A 21,163-nucleotide genomic window follows, 5' to 3' on the forward strand; every position below is an offset into this window, starting at 1 on the left:
CATTTTTCCATGTCTTTACTTATTCTTTCAACAGGTGGTGAGATCTGCCGAAGAAGCTGCTTCCATGCTGGCCACTTCCATTAGCCCTGATCAGTGCATCAAAGTTCTTTGTCCAATTATCCAAACTGCAGATTACCCCATTAATCTGGCTGCAATCAAAATGCAGACAAAAGTCATAGAGAGAGTATCTAAAGAAACCCTTACTCAGCTTTTGCCCGAGATTGTGCCAGGTTTAATACAGGTAAAAAATGGAACACAACATATGTCAGAATTACGGAGATTATTTTCAAATAATATCACTTGGCTCTCATAAAGGATTTCTTCGTCTGATTAGGTGATTGCTGCTTTGGTCCAAAATAATTCAGATATTGGGAACAGTATCTTTGTCAAGTAGCTAAATAGTAACTGTGGTAAGAAATCAAAGGAGATCTAGGTAAAAATATAAAGTACTGGCTGTAGTTAAGCTTGGTAAATACTTCTAGTTATAAGATAGTTTTCTGTTGTTTGTAACTTTTCCAAGTTCTAATCGTTTAGTCTGAAATTGTCAATGCTGTATGTGTGTCTAATTCAAGGGTTTTTTTGTTTGGTGTTTTGGGGAGGCAAGAGGAAAGGCCGGGGGGATTTTAATTAAAAAAATCAGAAGTTTCTTTCCCTATATCCAGCTTATCAAGAGCTGAGATATGTCAATCTGCATGTGATTGACAGGGACTTTTCAGGGTTTGACAGCTGAATTCTGCAGATGTTCTGTCTTTAATGGTTGCAGTCTCATCGCACATCTGTAAGAAGGCCAAGGTGGAGCAGGGGCCTTGGGGGGCAGGCTTTTGAGGAGGGGGTGTAAGGGAGAGGGCCGAGGTGAACTACTAGGAATGTAGCAATAGAAACAAAAGTCTTAAGGTGGGAGTTAGGAAAAGAATTTTTGCCTCTTAAGCGAATACTTCCTTCAGAATATGGAAGCTCTAAATTTGTGGTCTTCTGCTTTAAATAAATATCGTTATAATCTAGAACTGTTTCTCTTATGTTCTCCCCTACTGTGTGTCAACATAGAGCATGATAGCAGCTCTGCTTTCACAGTGTAACTTATGAACAGGAACATATTGGCTTTATTTTCAGTCTGGAAAGTGACTGTCAACGGTGATTCAGAAGCAGAATTCATTTTAAGTGCATGCCCTGTATTTGCTTGGTTTTTTGCTGTTGGAATGCTTCATTGGGCTACCTTAGCATTCATTTACTGTAGATTTTAATGTATTTATCATAAGGATAAGTAAATAGCTTTGAGGCTTTTAATGATTAACTAATAAGCTATTAATTTTATTGCTTTCTAGGGTTATGATAATTCAGAGAGCAGTGTTCGTAAGGCATGTGTTTTCTGCCTTGTAGCCATTCATGCAGTAATTGGTGATGAACTAAAACCACATCTCAGTCAACTCACTGGCAGTAAAGTAAGTAAAAGATACCATATAAAAAAAATCTTGGTCCATAATTGCATGTATGCATTTGCATTTTGATTGCAAATCTCATAAATTTTATATTTGAATAAAAATATCAAGGCTGCTGAAACCCTCAGACAGAGGATCAATGTAATGTTAGCGTAAATGATTCAAAACTGAAAATCCATACATCTTTAGATACTTATACAAGTGCATGAACTTTAGCATTAAAAGAAATACTAAATTATATCATATTTCTTGCTGCCTTATAGTAGATGTAGTTGCATACTATCAGAGGCCAAAAACTTTAAATATATATATATATTTTGATATTTTAAACATGCTTGAGTTCACTGTCATACTTTTAATATGAAATAGTGATCTCTCATTGTGTTTTTCATGCAATTGTAGGTTGGAAAGCAATAAATATAATATGCAGATGTTATATGCAACAGCTTCATCTGTTCTCCCTGCCTGTTCTTTTGCTTTTATCAGTCCTTTCGTTACCTCTTTTTCAAAAAAAAAACTAATTCAGGAGATTTATAGTTTTTTCGACATCTCTTGCATACTGTCTTCCCCCCCGCCACCCCCCCCAATGCAAACAGCTGTATTTTAATTGCGAATCCGTTTGTCCTTGGGAATAGAACAGGACAATTAATTTTGTATATCTTATTCTAAGACAGTTGTTTCTTAAAAAATGCTATCTGGCAGTGATTATGTTGAATGTGATTCTAGACAGTATTGGAAGCTTTAGTAAGTAAAAATATATATATATATATCAACAACTCAAATATTTAGAGACTTAAAACCTCAACAGTATCTTAAAAGAAAAAAAAGCTAGCTTATTCAGAATGGCATTGTAATTTTGGAGAATAATCCATCTATCCTAATCCAGATACCATAGGTTTTTTTGGTTTTTAACATCTTTAGTGAAGCTTGATCAGTTTCTCCTTGTGACAAATTTTGCCGTGTTTGAGGTTTTCATTGGCAAGTATTACCTTTGAATCAACTACATAAAACATAATTTTTCTTTTGGGAAAAAGAAAATGTTTTAATGATCCCTTCAGTGTAGCATTGCTGTAGGCTACAGTAAAGAGTTCAACTGTACAGTTTGTGAATACTAACCAAGTGAATTTCTGGCTTAAATTTTCAGATGAAATTATTGAACCTCTACATTAAACGTGCACAAACAGGCTCTGGACCAGGGGATGCAACAGCAGATGTATCTGGACAAAGCTAATGAAGCTGACAAGAGTGAACCAGGTCTCTTAAAGAAAGGGCAAGACCCTCTTCAGTGAAAGGAGAATTCTTACACACAGTTTTGGAACTCTTTTTTTTCTGTTTTTTTTTTTGTTTTTTTCTTTAACCAATGGCTGTCCTCAGCCTGCATGTGACTGTTGCAATAGAGTTATTCCAAAACCAAGAAAAAACAGTATTAACATCAGTTGATCAAAACGAAATAAAATTTAAAAATAATCTAATCCATTAGTTTTCCTGTTCGCAATCCTCTGTGTCTTCCCATTAACTTTTGCCAGTGTTACTGTATTAAAATTTTTTTTAATGCTAATTAAACAGGTATGCTTTAAGCTTCAGAAGTTAAAATATAAATTCTGTTGCTTTCATTCAGCTGCAGATAACATTGTTTTTATTGCTATTTTGTTTGAGTATCATGTCCTTTGCTAGAAACAAGAAGTGATGTGAAACAAGGCAGGTCTAGTCTGAACTGCAGTGAGACTCAGTCACTGTGTTGGTGGTTCATCTTATTTACAGCTTGTTTGGGATATTCTGGAGATTGAGAAATATGCCTATAAAAAAAGCTGGATTGATCCAGTTCTGTAAAAGTGATATTGTTCATTGGTTGTATGTTTGTTGCATAAATAAGAATTTAGTGTGAACAGTAGAGGACTAGTACAACTAGTACCTCCTAATGTGGAAGACAGCCCTTTCAGGGTAGCATTGCCGAACTGGTGATAGTGTGGCAGTCTGCTTTTTAGCAGCAGAGTTAATGGTCACTTGATGGATGTGAACCATCCTTGTCACCTTTCGTTCTTCAAGCAGGATGCTTCAGACTGGAGTGCTCTGCCCAAGCATGCTCAGTATGTATTTATCTTTATCACTAGAATGTTTCCTCTCAACCTAATTGCTGGAACCAGTAGTCTTGTATTGTAACTCACATGGGATTTTATGACAACAGTGCAGAAAACAACTTACTCGTTACCTTCCTAAAAGCACCAAGGTTTTCTGCATTGAAGTTAAATGGGAGGGAGGGGGAATAGTCACAAATGCTATGGATCTTGCCACCTTTTAATTTAAAAAGTATATATTTTGGATGAGTTGGGAAAGCTGCACCAAACTACTTGCATGGTTTTCTTGAATAGCATCCTCAAGACCCATCTGGATTAAGGTGTGGAAATGTTTCCAGGGTTTGTTTTTCCATTTTTTGAAAGAGAGTTAGTTTATTGTGAATAATGGTTCTTTGTATTTATGAACTTGATAAGGGAAAGAGAGAACAAAAATCAAGTAAATGTGTCCCTAAATGTTGTCTTTTTCTTCTTTTTCTTTCTTTTTTTATTTTTTGGTCTTGGATATAAGCAACAAGCTAATTAACTGAGAACTGGGATGAAATAGACCCTTCCTAGGAATGGTGGAACTTTTTTTTTTTTCTTTGACTGTGATGTTGTCTAGTTATAGAAAGTGTATCCTGATAAGAGAGAAAATAGCGGTGCCAAGGATGATGATCTATGCTAGGCTAAAATTCTCTCTACCTCTTCAGGGTGACTAATTTTTGAATGAGCTGCTGCCTATAGCACCCAGTGGAAGAACTATCTACAGAAATTCTTCTTTATTTCTTTTTTTTTCAAATTACCACTTAATGTGTATTCAAAACTCTATTCTTCAACATGCAGCCAAATATCCTAAGAAACTACTTACACACTTTACTTACTAGATACCCTGAAAAACAAAACTGAATAAAAATGAAGTCAGATGCTTGTAGTTACATGAAAGGTTGTTTTCACTTCAGTTTGAAGTGAATCTGATAGAAAAAGTTGAGATATGGTTGTTAAAAAAACAATGTCGTTGCAGAGATTTATTCTATTGGAGGAAAAGTTGTAGAAACATAGGTAAAGACTTAAAACAAGACTGTCATAACTTGTCACTAGCCCTTTTTAGCAGCTACATCAGGAAAATAGTATCTCCTCTTTCTTTCCTTTGTTATATGTAACATTCTTGTTGTTTTCTACTGTTTAATTACATTGTGTATTTATAGTTCTATGCTTACCATTGTGCATATACTGGCAATAAAATGTACATAACATTACTTTAAAAAATTGGCAATGTATACATTCTGGTTTTCTGTTTTATTTGATCACATGCTATTAAAAAATTATAAATGTCATTGATACAACATTGGTTTAAAAAAAAATCTAAAGAATCTTCCAGTTTTGTGTGTCCAAATAATGTTTTTTTAGATACTCTGTTACTAGAGCTGTCTTGGCATTAGAAAACATGCTGTTAATACCAGTCTGCCAGGCAAAAAGAATGTTTTTTAGAAATTGAGTAAAATCTTTATGATCACCAGATTTCATTCATTTAGGCAAGCTTCTTGTTTACTTAATTTATGTGTACATTATTTATACATTGTGGGTGTGGTTTTTAGTATTTTTAAAACATTTTTTCAATTGAAGATCTTGCAATGTACATTTCAGTGATATAAAAAAAATCGGTTAAAAACACAGATTCTAAGTTTAATAGGCTTGTGTGTTAATCCTGCTTTTTCTACAGGTAATACTTATTTTCAAGGGATCATTTCAAGATGACTTTGCTGTTTGCCTTTGTTTGAAGATGTTATTTCATACTGCAAAAATAAGTGTATTGAAACATACAGTATATCTTCTGACCAAATATATTATTTTTTTCTTATGTGTAAACAAAAAGGAAAAAAAATGCTATAAAAGTTGGTCAGAGATGTTTTCATCCCACATAAGATTGAAAGTTTTTGTTCCAGGTACGGGGAGGGAAGATGTTTATAAGAAATTGGTTGGTCAGTTATTCTTCCAAATAATCTTTAAATATTGGAAGCGTAGATATCCCATGTACTTAAAAGCCTGAATGTAATATATTTAGATGAATCTTTCAATTATGATATGACTGTTTTTGTTTCTAACAAAAGTGAGGCTGCTATGCATGGATAAAATCTGCTTTATAGTAAATCAAGCCATCAGAATGTAAGAATTTGCAACAAAATGCTTTCCACTGCAACCAGGTATCAGATTCACTGCAATACTTCTGCTTTCATTTCCTATGTTATAAGTAGACATTAGCTTAATTAAATTGGAATTATCGTTAGTCATGCCTTATGTTCATGCTGGAGGTGCTTTCTCTAATGGATTAGTATAAAGATCTAGAAGAAAATTAAGTTACGGTTCTTTTTCAGAAGGAATTTCTTTGTGTTCTTTCTAATATTCTCTAAAGATTAAGTCACTGTTGCAATGATTTGAATGCTGAAATGTGGTTCTGAAAAGGCTGGGGTTTGGGCTTAAAAGGGAGAGAGGAAGAAGGAAAGAAAGCTACATGCAGAATCAGGGCAGGAAACACATAGGGGACTTGGATGTCATTTGTTTTAAAGGATTTTGAGTAACATGTTATGTTGAGCTGAAGTCTTAGCAAGGCAGTTGGAATAGTAAGCCTAAATTGAAAGGAGAGCTGATCATGTAAATCTTCCTGAGTTTGGTTGCTTGTTTGTTTTCAAAGATAAAGATTGGAACCAGCTGAGCTGTGTTTATTATTTGTGGTCTGAGTCCCAGGGTGAAGAAGGTTTGTATCCTGGAACAGGCTTTCATGTTCTCAGGAGCTTCTATGGATGTTTAAGTGTTTGAGTATATCCATGCAGTAAGCCTGTAGGCCCAAACTGTTTACGGTTTAATTTTCAGTAAAGAATTTGAATTCTGAATATAACATTGTTCCTTTGAAAATGAGCCTGAAAGAACATAATCTTGAGGAATAATCTCCTGAGTTATGCTACAGTTAATCCCTGTGATGCTGGAGGCTAGTGAGAATGGTTCAGTTTGTTGTGGTAATGTTCACTGTGCCGGGTTGGAGCTTAGCAAACAAAGACATAGACTATAATAAACATAAATAAGGTGGGGATAAAATGGGCAGTTTGGGACTGGGAAGATTATCGGGAGAATGAAAACTGATGCTTTCCCCCCATTAAAACAGTAAACTGATCAGTTTTGCAATTGCAGGTTTAATTCCATTTAAAATGAAAGTGAAATGAAGCATGTTTTGAGGAAGGATGATTGGAAATAATGCTTGATAGAGAAACATGGAAAATATATTGCAGTGGAAAAAAACAATGTAGCTGCCATCTTGATACAGAAAAATGATATTACTCATAACTGTTTGATATCCAGACTTCCTATCATTGGTAGCAAATAAAAAAGTAACTGAACTTTATCACAGGTACAGAAGTTTCACAGGTTGTTTTGGTGTGCTTCCTTTCCTAGATCTTGCTGTTGTCCACAAATGCAAATCTTTGCACCTCTATGAACTCGTACTGAAATCAGTAATGCTTCTGTTAACTGTATGTCAAGCTGGAGTCAAAGGTAGGGCCTGTCTGTCTAAGGAAGATTTATACCAGGAAAATCAAAGGTATAGATTTAAGTTAGGCAATGGGCAGACATTCCCAGAAGCCGGCTAGACTGGTTAGATATTGCCTCACTGGTTCCTCTCTGTCCATGGCAGGGCCGACGGAGCACCTTGCGTGAGCAGTCTTCATCCATTCGAGGCCCAACCCAGCTGGTCCTTAGGCAGCATCCTGGGATCAGAAACTTCTGCCAGGGCTGTTTGCAAAAGTGAACATCTGTCCAGGGCCTTGAGAGTCTGCCTATATGGAAGAACTAATTTCTTACCACATGTTGCTTAGCCTGAGCATAGATAGTTCACATTAAAACATCAGGGAAGATGAGGAAACTGTGATTTTAGCTTAGTTTAAGCAGCTGAAATGCAAGTCTATAAGGGATCTGGATGGGTCTGTTTCAATTAGAATTGCAGACTAGCATGTTTTTAATGCTTAATAATCTGCTAATCCAAATAAATATACTACTTTTGAAATGCAGCTGTAACTGTATACCAGTGCAAAAATCTTCTAATCTGGTAAAGGATGTCATTTGTGGCCTTTGTTATTTTTTTATCTTTTGAAAATAATCTAAAGTGATATGGACAAAACCTTTTTATACCATACTAAATGTCATCATAGATGGTTACGTTTTCTCTATGTGGAGAATTGAGTTGTTTGATCCATTTTTGATCCCTCAAATGACAATTGAGGCCATGCTAGAGGACTAATCAACTGAGCTGTTTTAGCCAGATGAAGTTACCTGTTCTCTCTAAGGAGTTCTCATGCATCACTACTTATGTAGCCTGAATTTGTCAAAGAGGAGAAATTTTAATTGAATGTTAACTGGTTGTTTAGAATTTGACAGATGAAACTTTTTTTAAAAAAATCTTTTATTCAGAACTTGTATCCTTTTGACTCGTATTTCTGGTTTTTCTATTTGGAGGGAATTGAGGCTGTAAGATTTGGAAGAGTCAAAGTTAAGCATATTCATGTGTACTCTTCAGTCACTTGTAAATCCCCTTGATAAAGTGACTAAAAAGGGACTTGCTGCAAAATAGGGGACTAAATTGTGGCCTTTAAATTGGTACTATGCAAAAAAGATGTCGCTGCTTCACAAATGTGATGTTCATAATTCATTTCCTCATACCCTTTCTTTCCATATATAATGAATTTACATTTTTACTTTTGTATATGTAGGTTGCCAGTACTTATTTATTTCTGCATATTCATTTTCTTTGGAAATAAAATGTTGGTTGAAACCATTAGACAATAATATCCAATGCTACCTGAAAAGTGGCTTTTGGACTTGATGGTTTGCACTGAAATTGCTATTTTTTTCCATAAAGTATTTCCTGAATGGAAAAAAGTGAAAGGTGTGGGGGGAGGGGGGCTTAAATAATTGACATGGGGTTTTCTTATTTAAGTTGAATTTTTCTAGATACTAAGTATATCACTTGTGCAGCTCCATGACACCTCCTTTCACAGATTGTCTCCACATAGTTATTAATTCTGTTCTTAAAAATGCAAGTTGGATGCCTTCTTAAATTTAATGGCAGTAAATAAAGACACTGTCTTCAAGTGATACTCTAACATAGAGGTAGATATGTTACTGGTATACTCATTTGGTAATTTCCTTAGCATCCTAGCCAAACTGGAGAATAGCCCAGGTATTGCTCTCTCTTTGCACCCCCAACAAGAAGGCAAAAGAGCGAAGGGAAAAGTAAATATATGAAGTGCTTCAAAGAACTGCAGTTACTGCAAAGCTATGAATACTCTATATTTTTTCAAATGACTTGTGTTCTTGGTGACTGACACAATAGACTGTAAAACTGCTATTCAGAAGAAGCATACCTCAACCAAAGACTTACTTGAGGGTTCAGTACAAAATTTTGCCAAAAGTAAGACCTCCTTAGGTGTCAGGCTACTAAAAATGCCATAGAAGCTGCTTGTGTTTTGGTAAAGTGAGTTATGAATGGAGTTTGGGGGTCTGTAAACTACTTGCTCATGCCAAACCTTGCTTCAACTTTGAATCCATTTGGATAGTTGATAATTTCTGATCAGTCTGTCAGCGCATGCCCTTCATACTAGAAGGGCATTAAGGGCATTAAGCCCCTCTGTAGCTTAACTTTCCTTGATTAGAAATCTGCTTACAGCAGAATACCAATAAAAAAAATTTTGGTTTAAATTACAAATCCATGGTTATTTCATGTAAGAATTGGAAAAATCCTGTGACTGATAATTTATCCTTATGAAAAACATTATGAGGAAGTTTTAACAGAAGAACCTGTATTTTCCCCCATTTTCCTTATCAATATAATCTGTTTTATAAACAAAAAGCAAATATCCTAGAATAGAAACTGACTGCCTGGCTTTCAATTGAGGGAGCCTGAACTCTGAGGCAAGTTTTTTCCATTGCTTTAAACTTTGCAAAGTTAGAGTAGTCACAGTGGCATCTTATCTGTGGAATATGCTGAAGGTCAGAAAAATTGGAAAGCATACACCAGCCTTGGGCAGGTGTGCCATTAAGAAAATGAACTGACTGTGGTCTTGCTACCTTTGTAGCCCAGAAGAAAAACACCTATTGTTTATCTTTCATATTCAAGTCAAATAATAGATGGCCACATTCCCAGAATACGATGCAACTGTATGGTTGCATGAAAATCTGGACTGATAATAAAAATTACAGTTAAGCATTCTGCAGCCCTGGGAGGTGAATCCTTTTAAAGAAGGGATACTTGGTGGTAGAAGCTGACATGCTTGCTTGTACAGGAGGATATCTGTACCATCCAGACCTGTTTGTATTTGATCTGTGACTTCTGGGGCATTGATCATCTCTTGAATAGTTAACCAACCTGACCTCACTGAAGTGCCTTGCTAGGCATTTCCCTCAAGAGAGGAAAGGTTTCCTGAACAGCTGCAGGGCTTTTGGGAGGACAGAAGCTTGCAGCCAAAAGTTCCTTCTCAGTCACCACTTCATGTTCCTATGGTTAGAGACAGTATCAACAGTTTCCCCAGGCTGCTGAAAGACAGTGGTATTTCACTGCCCTTCTGCGGCAAGATTCATCTGACAAAAGAAATGGTCATTGACCAAAGATAGTGTTTAGCAAGGAGTGCGTAGCACTCTTGCATGATTCTCTACCTCTTAGCATCATTTTGGGGAGAGGGAACTGCTATTCAAATGAGTCAGCATTGCAAGCCTCTATCATAAGAGAGAGCACTGAGAAGAAACTCCTGGTATCATTGGAGGCTGCCCTTTCTCAGAAGTCTGTGAGCTGCTGCTTCTTCAACCATATAAGAAAAGGGATTTTTACCCTATGAGGATGTGGAAAACAGCAAGATCATTGCACAATGGATATGAAAAGAGGGACATGGTGTATATACTTAAATTTAAAACACTGTAATGTATAGGTCTTGTTCTTAAAAACTTTAAAAACTCATCTATTTTGTAATGTTTTCAAGAAGGAGATTTTCTTGGAATAAGGAATGTCTTGCCTTCTGCATGGAGAATTAAGAGGATGAACACTGAATTTGGAGGCTTTGATCAACAAAGCCAAGACAGCACCATGCTAGAAAATGTTAGACCTGGAAAGGTACCCAAAGCTGCCACAGAACCATTGGTATAAGGAATTCTGTCCATTAGGAATGAGGAGCAGAGCTGACTTTCCTGTGCCTTGTGTGCGAGAACGTACAGGAAGCCTGCATTGCCACAGCAGAAACTGTGAATCCAAATACTGATATTTAGGCTACTAACTAGGTGCACAGCAAGCATGGCATAGCAGGATAACAAACACTTGGAAGTGTCCACCTCTATAGACATCTGACTCTTCTACAAAAGAGCTACTCCATTCTTTGCTACAGCCATAAAGACCTGGTAACTTAAGTTTTGAACTCGGGTATGATGTGATTAATTAAATCTAAAGAAAATTTCTCTGAACAGTGTTACTGTCTAAACCTCTTTAATGACTACAAATGATCTCCATCTGACAGTTTTCTGTATAGGCCAGAAAGCATTTTTAAAAAGAGGCAGAGGAAAGCAAAGATAATGGCCACCATACCTGCATCTCATAGCAGAGATGTGAAATTGGTCAATACCTCAACACCCTAATCAGATCCTCTTTGATTTAGTAGGTTATATGAGGAATAGGACTATGGAAGAAGAGATTAGAGCAGTAACACCCTGCAAAGGAGGCTTTCAGCTGTGGAGGTCACCATTCCCCAATAAGGTGGCAGAACCTATGAGGAAAGAAGCGTTTCCTGCATTGGTCAGACAAAACCAAACCTAAGTTTTTTGTAAACTGACCCTTGAGCATTGGAAGCAATCCATATTTCTCATTGTGTATAAAGTTACTTCACTTCTTTGCCTCATATCAAGCAAACTCTGAAGCAAGTCCAAACACCAGGTGTGCTAAATGTCTAATGCATCTCACCGAAGTGGTCTGAAGAAACTGTTGAATTATTCAGCGTGCTCAACATTGTCGCATGTCAAGTGGAATGCCATTCTGCTGAGATGCCTTATGATGCATTGTCATATCTCTGCTGTTGATGTCCTAAGACTTCCACTGGAATTTGGTGGTCTACCACCAAAGTAAGGTGTTCCTTATGGTTCTTCCTGCTTTGCTCCCCCCTACCCCCACCCCAGTCCTGCTTCTCAAGAGTCTTGAGTGTCACAGAGGAAGGACTGGTAAGTGTAGCTGTCCTTACAGTGCTTAAATGTAAACAGACCCAGATTAGGATGTCTAAAACCACCCTGTGATCCAGAATAAAGATGGCAGGTGCACCTGAGGAAGATGAACACATTACTGCTTATCTTTCACTGGATAAAACTGACAAGGTGTGTTACCGTTTTCAGACTGTCCTCTAGCGACTTGTGCCACCTTCGGATGACCTGACATAGGAATAAGGATTATGTTGTGTCCTGTCTAACATGTCAGGAGTTGTGTGATCAGAACTGCAGGCTACCCTGGAACCACGGTGAGGGATCATGTGTAGGAGTTTCTTGCTCGTGATTGTAACCTGTCAGTGCTTAAGTTCATAGTAACAGCAGCAAAGAGTCCAGTCCCACTAACAGAATGCATATATGGGAGAGACTGCGGTCATGCATTCAGAAGTACACACGCAGAAGAGCTAGAAATAAGATTCAGCACTTCCCACCTCAATGTATGATGGATTCACAGCCAGTGAAAGCAGGGAGTATCATCTAAACATGAATACCAGACTGATACTTAGCGATTCAGGTAAACTGGGTCACTGATGTCCACTTTGACAGGTGTTTCCAAAGTTACCCCGCATTTGGCAGCAATTGTTGACACAACCAAAAAGAGTCCAAAGAACAAACAAGACAGATCGAAGCAACACTGCTTTCTCTTCTCTATGCTCTGTTTTGGGTTTGAAGCATATAGGCATTGTTCCTGCTTATATATAAACCTGTCTTCTGCTTTTAAATTGAACTAGCATTTTAAGTACAGCTAAAAACCATCACTTGACAGCAAAACTTATTTTGAACAAATTCTTCAGAATATATCATAGTTTGTGACCAAGTTTATAATGTCTTGTATGGTTTGTGATTGAGTTTTTCCATGTGTTTTCTGCAGAATGATTTTTACTTGCCAAAAAACAAAGCCGCCCCCCCCCCCCCCCCAAAAAAAAGTGCTGTGTATATAACCAGTTTTAATATCACTATTTAATGTCATTTGCTGTAGTTCTCAGGACAATCACTTAATGAAGTGAAGAGTCTGATCACCCTATTTAAAAAAAAAAAATTAAGTGCAGCAAATTGAATGATGCATTAATAGACCTCATCATTTTCAATGCTCTTGGTGGAAAAATACAACAATTAAAATTTTCAGGTGCTATTCACTGAAGTGCTGAACTTCAATGTCTATCCACCCATTAGCCTCCCCACCTTAAATTTCAGGCTTGACTTTGCATGTGATACACAAGCCTTAGAGCAAGAGATGTTTTAGATAAATAGTGTTGTGTTGCTTGTGTATACAATGCTCCTTTACAGAGACTTGTTTAGTGCTTATTGGGCAGATTATAAACCAAGAAACAAAAACAATTCCTTAACAATAAACAGTATGAGGCTTAAAAACTCGCCTTATTTGTCCCCAAACTTGCAAGACTGTAAGCACATACCTTTATGTCTAGAGGTTAGTCAAGGGCAGTGGGTGTGGGGAATATACAGTGCTTTATGAGGCAAAATAACAGAATTAAACTATAACCTGAGAAGTTTATCCTGATTTAAAAAAAAAAAAAAATCTATGCTATAGTTGAAGTTTTACCCATATATTGTTTTGCTGTTTTGCAATGATCAGTCAAAAAGACTAAAGAGAAGAAAGTAATGAAGTAATAACTGCTGAGTATCTCTGACTTTTCCTATATGTTAGTGCTTAATTTCAGTTTGAATAATAACATCTCTTCTACATGTTTTATTTAGTACTTCAGGTATTCTGAACCCCAGCCCTTGTGCAGTAAGCACAGCATCACACTGTTGGTTTAGCAGGTACTTGCAAATTTTGAGTTATTTTTCAAGTTAGACTCATGACTGATTTTGATGAAGATGGAGTCACAAAGATATTTAAAAACGTGGTGGTACGTAAGCAAAACATGCAATGGCAAATGCCTACCTGCACCTGAGGCATCTGGGCTGGAAACAAGTGCACTCTAAGTTGTATTTGTGGAGGACAAAGGACAGGGCAAAGGAAGGTTTTTATGCTTCGGCAGCTGGAGGTTGTAATGGTTCCTTCAAAGTAGGACAAACTTGCAACTTTCACCTTTCAAACTGTGGCATTTGTCCAATTGTACAAGTGTGCTATAAAATGTTTATTGCCTTAAAATGTAAGAATAAGCAATTCCAATTATATGGATTGAAATAGCTTTCATCTTACCAGTTAGCAATGTGCTTTTTGCATGGACGTCCACGAGAGTCTGTCTTGCTTTGCTTTTCTGCGCTGTCAGGAGCAGCAGTTGCAGTGGAGTTATGACTTGTAATGGCAGCTTTCATGGTCATGCTAGGGTTTGAAATGGTTTGTATAGCATGAGGAGTACACCTAACACAGGCCTTCTGCCTTTTTAAAGAAGCAGGGACTTAAAAACTAAGCTGGATACAATACGTGAGATAAGACTAGTTTTAATTACTTCACCCTCCTCTGCTAGTAAATATTTCATCTCCTGGAGGCAGTAGCTTCTCTGGATACAAGCCACCTCTCTACTTGGGTAGTCTCTATAGTTAAAGCTTTGTTAACAGCTAGACAGGCCAACGACAGGGGAGAGGATTGAAACCAGTCTACCTAGGTCCAACAGCTTTCACTCCCTATCCACCTGCAAGCACATTGGCTAAACCCAGGCCAGTAGCCTAATCTGCAACTGCTTGCCTGGATTCTCCTTGTGCGGTTATTTACAACCACAACAAACTGCCTTATTTGACAGGAGGACAAACCTATGGCTTGATGTTTTGTTTGTTGCATTATTTAAAAATATCAAGATGGATTCAGGTCCCTATTCTGAAAAGGATTAGTAAGAAAGTCCGCTGTGCTCAAAGCGAAAACTTGGTGCACAGTGTGTGTGTGTATTTATCTATATACATATGTATGTGTGTATATACATATATACACACACACACATATATATATATATAGTGTGTGTTTGTGTGTGAGATGCAGGCAAATAGCTAGGCATTTGGAAGGCTGTGAAAGTGGTTTGTGTGATTTTTAGTCCTTTTCTTGAGAATAATCAATGCAAAAGGAAATGGGGCTCTTCCAGGCCCAATGCCCTGTATACACACAACACCTTTGCCGCAATCTAGAGCTGGAGACTGATTTTATTTTACAGCTTGCCAGTAGATGGAGCAAAATGGATAGCAGCATATATATGCTTTTCTAAAGTCACTGAAATCAAATGAATTTAATTATTCAAAAAAAAAAAGCAGCAGTGATCACTGGGAACAAGGAATATGGATTCATTCAGCCCTTTACATTTGCTAGAAGGTGCTTATTAATAGCATGGTGTTACATATGGATATTTAAGTGGAAAACTAACCTTGACAAGATTTTTTCAGCGCTCATCCTTGTTGGATCAAGGATGAATTTGGGTACACAAGCGTGTTTGTGTTACGACAGCCTTCCTTGAGGTGCCTTGTTGCCTCTTGGGAGAGAATAATCCCCGAGAAGCGCTAAGCCAGCAGTCCCGGTTCTTGTCCGCTTCTCCAGAGCGTGTCATGTTTGGGTGTCTTTCCTCTTCCCTTTTCTACAGTTCCTCTTTTATTATTATTCTGGCCTCCGCTTTTCTTTCTAGTTGTTTGATGTTGAGTAAGAACAGTCAGAGGAGGACCTCCTCATATTGTGAAAAAAAAAAAAAAAAAGGAAAAAAAATCCGAAGAGGAACAATGTTGTTTACTTGTTTGAAGTTTTTTGATTGCTGGATATTACTATCACTCTAATGCAAAATAATTCCTATGTGTTTTCCAGAATCTTGATCTTTGATATGCTGATTATCACAGCCTAAGTCTTGTCACAATATTAGATCACCTTTTTAAAAGTATACTTTATAGAAGGAAGAGCAGGGATTAAGTAACTTTTTTTTTTTTGGGGGGGGGGGTTAAAAATCCCAACAAACTACTACTAATTTTTCAGTATTCATTTCTATTTCAAGCAGAATGGCTGCCCTCTGCAGGTAACTATTTTCAGACGAGATTTTTGGGTGTGTGCCCTTTTTCACTTCTGGGTGTCAAGGTATTAGTGGGATCAGTCAATGCTATTTTGCTTGTTTGTTGTAAAATAGAAATTACAATGCAGGTTGCAAACCTGGGCAAGCAAACAGCACTGAGGCATGGGAGCACCAAGCAGCTGGTTTGCATCTGAATGTGAGTCCCCCCTAAAGGGGGGGTGAGGGGGGGAACTAAGCTGAGCTGCAAGTTGCCCATCTCTCTGCTGTTAATAGGCGGGAGGGTGAAGCTGTAACTGGATATAAAAACAAGCGGTTTGCTGGAGGTTCAGTTTCATCTAAATGGTAGCCACCAATGGATGCAGCAACTGGGAGATAATTGGTAACTTGAGAGAGAAACTTTCAAAATCAAATGCAAAGAAAATTACATTAAGAAAGGCTTTCTGGCCTAAAGAGTAAATAGTTTCCCTGTGGTTGGACAGCGTTTTCATTTTTTTCTAATCTTTGTTAATGGCAAGAAAGCAACTAGAAAGAATAATATTACACTATGTAGTAACCTGCCCCTTGATCAGGTGTAGATAACGAACAGAAAAAAGGGATGCAGTGCAAACGCTACTGAGAAGGCATTTTGCTTGCCTCAGAGGTCACTGTATATTTTTCCCCCCTCTCCTTTTCTTTACTCTTGATTCATATCTATGCAGGTTATATCCAAGTGTCCAAGTACTTCAGTGGACTGCCTGAAGAAAGGACCAAATGCCTCTCCGAGGTGGAAGTGCTTATGAAACTGTTCTTCCTCCTGCCTCTGCAACACGCAGCCCCTTATTTGGGGCCACTGGGGCAGCAGCAGCTCTGCGCAGTGGCCCTGGCAGTGGGGAAGGGCGGGCAGGCGATACATGGGGCGATGGATGCTGCTGGGGTCTGGGCCGTGCCTGGTGTCAGGGCAGCCAGTGATAATGCCTCGCAGCGGGGCAGCAGCTGGGGCAGAGGGAGGCAGGGGAGCAGGTGGGAACCTGCCAAGGCTTGAGCCATCTGCCTCTCTTGGAGACTTGGCGGCAGCAGCTAAATCTAAAGGTGTGAGAGGAAAACAACTGCAGCCTTAATCTGAATGTGTGTTTGTTTTTTCTTTCCTCTTTCCCCATCACTGCAGTGACCATCTCACAGTTGAGCACAACGCCTCATCTCATCCCAAAATGCTTTTCTGGCACAGCCAGCCTGAACATTATCACCATCACCAGTATCCCACCACTAGCAGCAGCTACCTGCGGTAAGAAATGAATGATTGCAGGTGATTTTAAATAATAATTGTAATTTATATATATATATATATGCATGCACATACACACAAGAATGTAGAATACACAGATTTTGCTACTTCACAAGCTCAAGCCTTCAAACAGAGCTGCTGATCTTAGATCCTTTAAGAAAAGGTTGAGCACTAGAGTCACCGTAGTGGAGATTTATTTTGCCATAGCTTCATGATTTTCACAAACTATGTCACCATACATGCGTGTGAGTAACAGCAATGGAAATGTTTTACTGCTTAATATGATATTCGCAGAGATGTTAACTTATGTTTTTTTTCTTTCAAATTCCATGTGCAGCCTTTAGGTAAAACTGTTTATATCAAGTAATACAGAGTCACAACATCTCAGTGCTTCGTTAGTACTATGAAAAGTGCATTTTATTTACTGAAGCTCAGTTGATGTGCAGTATCAGAAATATGAGCTGCTTTGTACTGTCAGTCCAGACACACCAGTTAACCACATTTTGCATTGAAATTCTGATGCAATATGTAGTTTATTGCATCATCATATCCCTATGAGCTATGAACTTACTTTCTCTTCATGGCTAAAATATTATTTGGCTGGTATTCAAATTTTTCTTATAATTAAAAATGATTATGTTTTGACAAGAGCTAAGATGAGTTCAGAGCTTCCAGCTAATCTTGACATTAAAATCTCAATTTATAATGTGATTCAATCTCTGTATTAAACTTTAACTGAATACTTTTTGGCTAAAAACAATGTGTGTAAACATGATACAGTGTTTAATAATCTACCTTGATATGGGTTGTTTGTTGGTAAAGTCTCATACTAAGTACTGTATTACAGTATTACTTCTGCTCTTGTAGAACTGTTGAGTAGGATGCTGTTATTAGAAATATGTTAATGGCTTTAGGTTTTAAAAAGCAGTAAGGCTGTATTTGGGTTCTGATGAACTAAAACGTGAAATTAATGAAATTTTGCAGTGGAGTTTATATGACCAAGCCATTTCAATACAAAGGTCAGGGTGATCTGAAACTTAGATTGGCTAACACGACTATGTAGCAAACATACTGGTGTATTTAGTGACCCAGACAGTGAACCAGAAAGGACGGATGGGTGCTGCAGCTCCCTGGTGCAATCCCATTCGGTTGCAAGTAACGCGCACAATTCTGAGCACAGAAGGGATCAAACTGCGAGGGAACACGAGCGCATCCGCTCACTTCTCCGCTCCATGCTGCTTCAGCCGCTGTTCAGCCCAGAGGAGTGTCCCCCCCCCCGCAGCTTTCCGTAGGGCCATGCTCTCTCAGCGCTTGTTTTCACTGTCTTGTCTTTCTCCACTGCTCCCTGTATTTGCTTCTGTGTTTCCCCATCCCACTCTCATCTCAAGTGCTGCCATTCAAACAAGTCCCTCTGAAGTCACTCTTCCTCCAAAGTTTCGAGCACGTGCCTTTAGGTTTGGGTGGCAGCATGCACCTGTGTTTTGATATGAAATACGGTGCTGGGGAGATACTTCCATAAATTAAGGGTTGCGTATAGGAGCTGAAAAATTGGTGCTTGAGGCTGACTACCAAAAGCAGAAAGGAAAAAAAAATAGTTAGGCAAGAGGCTTCAATCTGGTCATAATCATCGAGCTGCTTGACTCTGTCAGATCCTTAGGGAAGTGCTACGCCTCCATTCCACATCTGGATGTCAATAAGGTTTATATAGAAACGGCAGTCAACTTCAGGGGGTGATGCCAGCCAGTGTTAGTGTAGAGCAGATGGAGCCAGGAGCGTATCAGGATCCCTTCTTCTCTCCTTCTCCCACATCCCAGTAAAACTATACTTAAAATATGTCTGTGCAGATACCTTTTCAAAATTGGTCTCCTGCTACATACACATGCTTTCTCAGTCATAAATTATATTTTGGGGATTTGGGCCCAGGGTAGAGACTCTGATCAAGCCCTTCTTGGGAATGTAGGTGGAAGGCAGAGTTGCCTGAGGATTCCCACTGGTGTTAAGTGAGAGACTGGCTCTGAAGTCCTGAGCCCTGCTCAGATGGTAACAGGGCATGTGCAGAACTGGACTGGCAGGCCACAGTGAATATTATCTATTACAAGTTAGGCCTGTGAATTTGACATGCTCAGAGGGTTAGAGAAGCAATCTGAGGTCTCAAAATGCTTATTTACTTAAGTCTTGTCTTAGACAGTCACACTAGGTAGGTGGAAAGCTTTTAACACATTTTATATAGGCAAAAATTTGGAGGGAGCCAGGAGGAAGTATCATTCCATACAGCACACAGTCTGCTCTGTCCCATTACCTCTGCTCTCAGCTTTTACTGATCAGCAAATATTTAGAATTTAGGCACAAATTCTGCAATCTGATCCTTCCAAAAAATTCATGTGACTACTTGTGGGACTCTACATGGGGCTTATATTGCAAAAGTTGTAGAATAGGAATTTTACTAGGAAAAAGGCATATAAAATGTACCACATGTGCATGGTATGTGGATTTTCAATGGTTCCTAATTGGTTAAACCCACTCCAGTTTTCTATGAAATACAGGCAGCATCAAAAGTGCAACAATTTAAGTTTTCCAGTCAGGACTACCCATTGCTCATAAAAAGTAAGAATTTTATCTTTATAATAGGAACCTGTATAAGGCCAATATGGAAGTTGAACAAAAAATCATTCTGAAAGGTAAATTATGGTAAAACTAACAGAGATTAGGATTTTTTAAAAAGTAAGCTACAGGAGCAGCTGCCATTCTTGCTATCATCCAGAATGTCAACTGTAGGCATTAAAAAACCTGAGGCTAGTTTAAAAACTGAAAAATAGAAAAAAATTTTGTTTTCAAGATTTCTGCTTGTAAGCTTTTTCCATCTTAAGATATGTTGAACCTATTCTGCCAATAGTTGAGAACATGGCATCATAATTACAAGAACTAGAGATTTAAGTTGAATACTTGAGCTGATCTGCACTGAAGCTACAACTCCATGTTTTGGAGTTGGTTAGACCTGGCCCCAAGAATGGAAACAGGTGTTTGTGTGCACTGCTGATTTCCTCCCCCCTTCCCTGAGAACTGGACTGATCAAGGAACCTGCCCCAAAGCAAGCAAACATATGAAAGGTCTGTACTTTAAAACAAAACAAAACAAAACAAAAAAACCTGAAAACTTGTAAATAAGCCTGGGATATAAATAATGCCTAAAGAAAAAATATATATATGCACTCTGATATGCATAGATTTAACAGAAAAAGGATGCTTTACATCCTAAAATATAACATCTTCAGAAATACTAACAGCTGGTCTGCTTAGTATGGACAAGCTTTACCCAACTTTTAGAGACTGAGCTGCAAGAGGGTGGATCTTATTGTATCCATTCAAGATTTCCTCAGCACAGATTGGAATTTATGTCAGGAAAATAATCCCCAGTCAAAATCCGCCACTTGTGATCTTATTAATTAATAATATTAATTAATAATGCCATCATTTGGGTAGTTATCCTCCTTCAGAACTGCTAACAAATATTTCAGCCATAATCATAAATTAATGAATTTGGGGCCTTGTTGCCTTTTTGCCAGGCTTAAAAGAGGTAATTTGCATGGAGTATTTTCAATTATTCTCACAAAAGCAGTAACTTTGCAGCTAGTGCCTATGTTAGTGACTTGCTCATGAGGCCATGCCCTCTTCATGAATCTCCCTTTCTTCAGGTTCTCTGTACAGGCAGATGAATTCTTCATCTGTCTGCAGCCAGGCCTGGGAACTCTTAAATCAATTACAGCAGCAGAAGTACCAGTACCATTAAAACCACACAAAAAAGTACCAGTACCACTTAAAGTGTATTGCTATATGATCAAAGTATATTTTACTGTCTTGGTTCTCTCCAGTTTGCTCACTAGGCAAATCATTTTAATGGAACTCCTCATAAAATTATTCAGCAATCCTCTGAATGATTAACACTGAGCTTTTTGAGAATCTTTCTATACATAAAGTCATGGGTTACTTATCTTATTAGCATCTTCCTCCTGCCCCCAGATTAAATATTTTATTTTTTATGCTGTCTCCACCGAGCCTAAAATCTAGGCCAGCAATTCGAGTTCTTCCTTGCATCCCTCCTAATCTTCTCCACCTGCTAGGCCATTATAATCAATGACAATTATTTGTTGAAAGCTTAGCTGCTTCTTGAATCCTCTCCTTGGAGAATATGAAA

General features: G+C 38.0%; 1 protein-coding gene across 7 annotated transcripts in view; it reads left to right on the forward strand.

Annotated features, from left to right (window-relative positions):
• The window catches only part of CLASP2 (cytoplasmic linker associated protein 2), a 153,051-nt gene extending 148,284 nt beyond the window's left edge, over positions 1-4,767 (forward strand). For all 7 annotated transcript variants that reach the window (XM_067291310.1, XM_067291311.1, XM_067291313.1 and 4 more), the window contains 3 exons: positions 35-241; positions 1,323-1,439; positions 2,581-4,767. In XM_067291310.1, coding sequence (XP_067147411.1) covers positions 35-241; positions 1,323-1,439; positions 2,581-2,667 — 411 coding nt within the window. In that variant the 3' untranslated portion in view covers positions 2,668-4,767. The remainder of the gene's footprint in view (positions 1-34; positions 242-1,322; positions 1,440-2,580) is intronic.
• Positions 4,768-21,163: the final 16,396 nt, after the last annotated feature.

The sequence above is a fragment of the Apteryx mantelli genome, chromosome 2 (assembly GCF_036417845.1).
Source record: "Apteryx mantelli isolate bAptMan1 chromosome 2, bAptMan1.hap1, whole genome shotgun sequence".
In the NCBI taxonomy this organism is placed as follows: Eukaryota; Metazoa; Chordata; class Aves; order Apterygiformes; family Apterygidae; genus Apteryx; species Apteryx mantelli.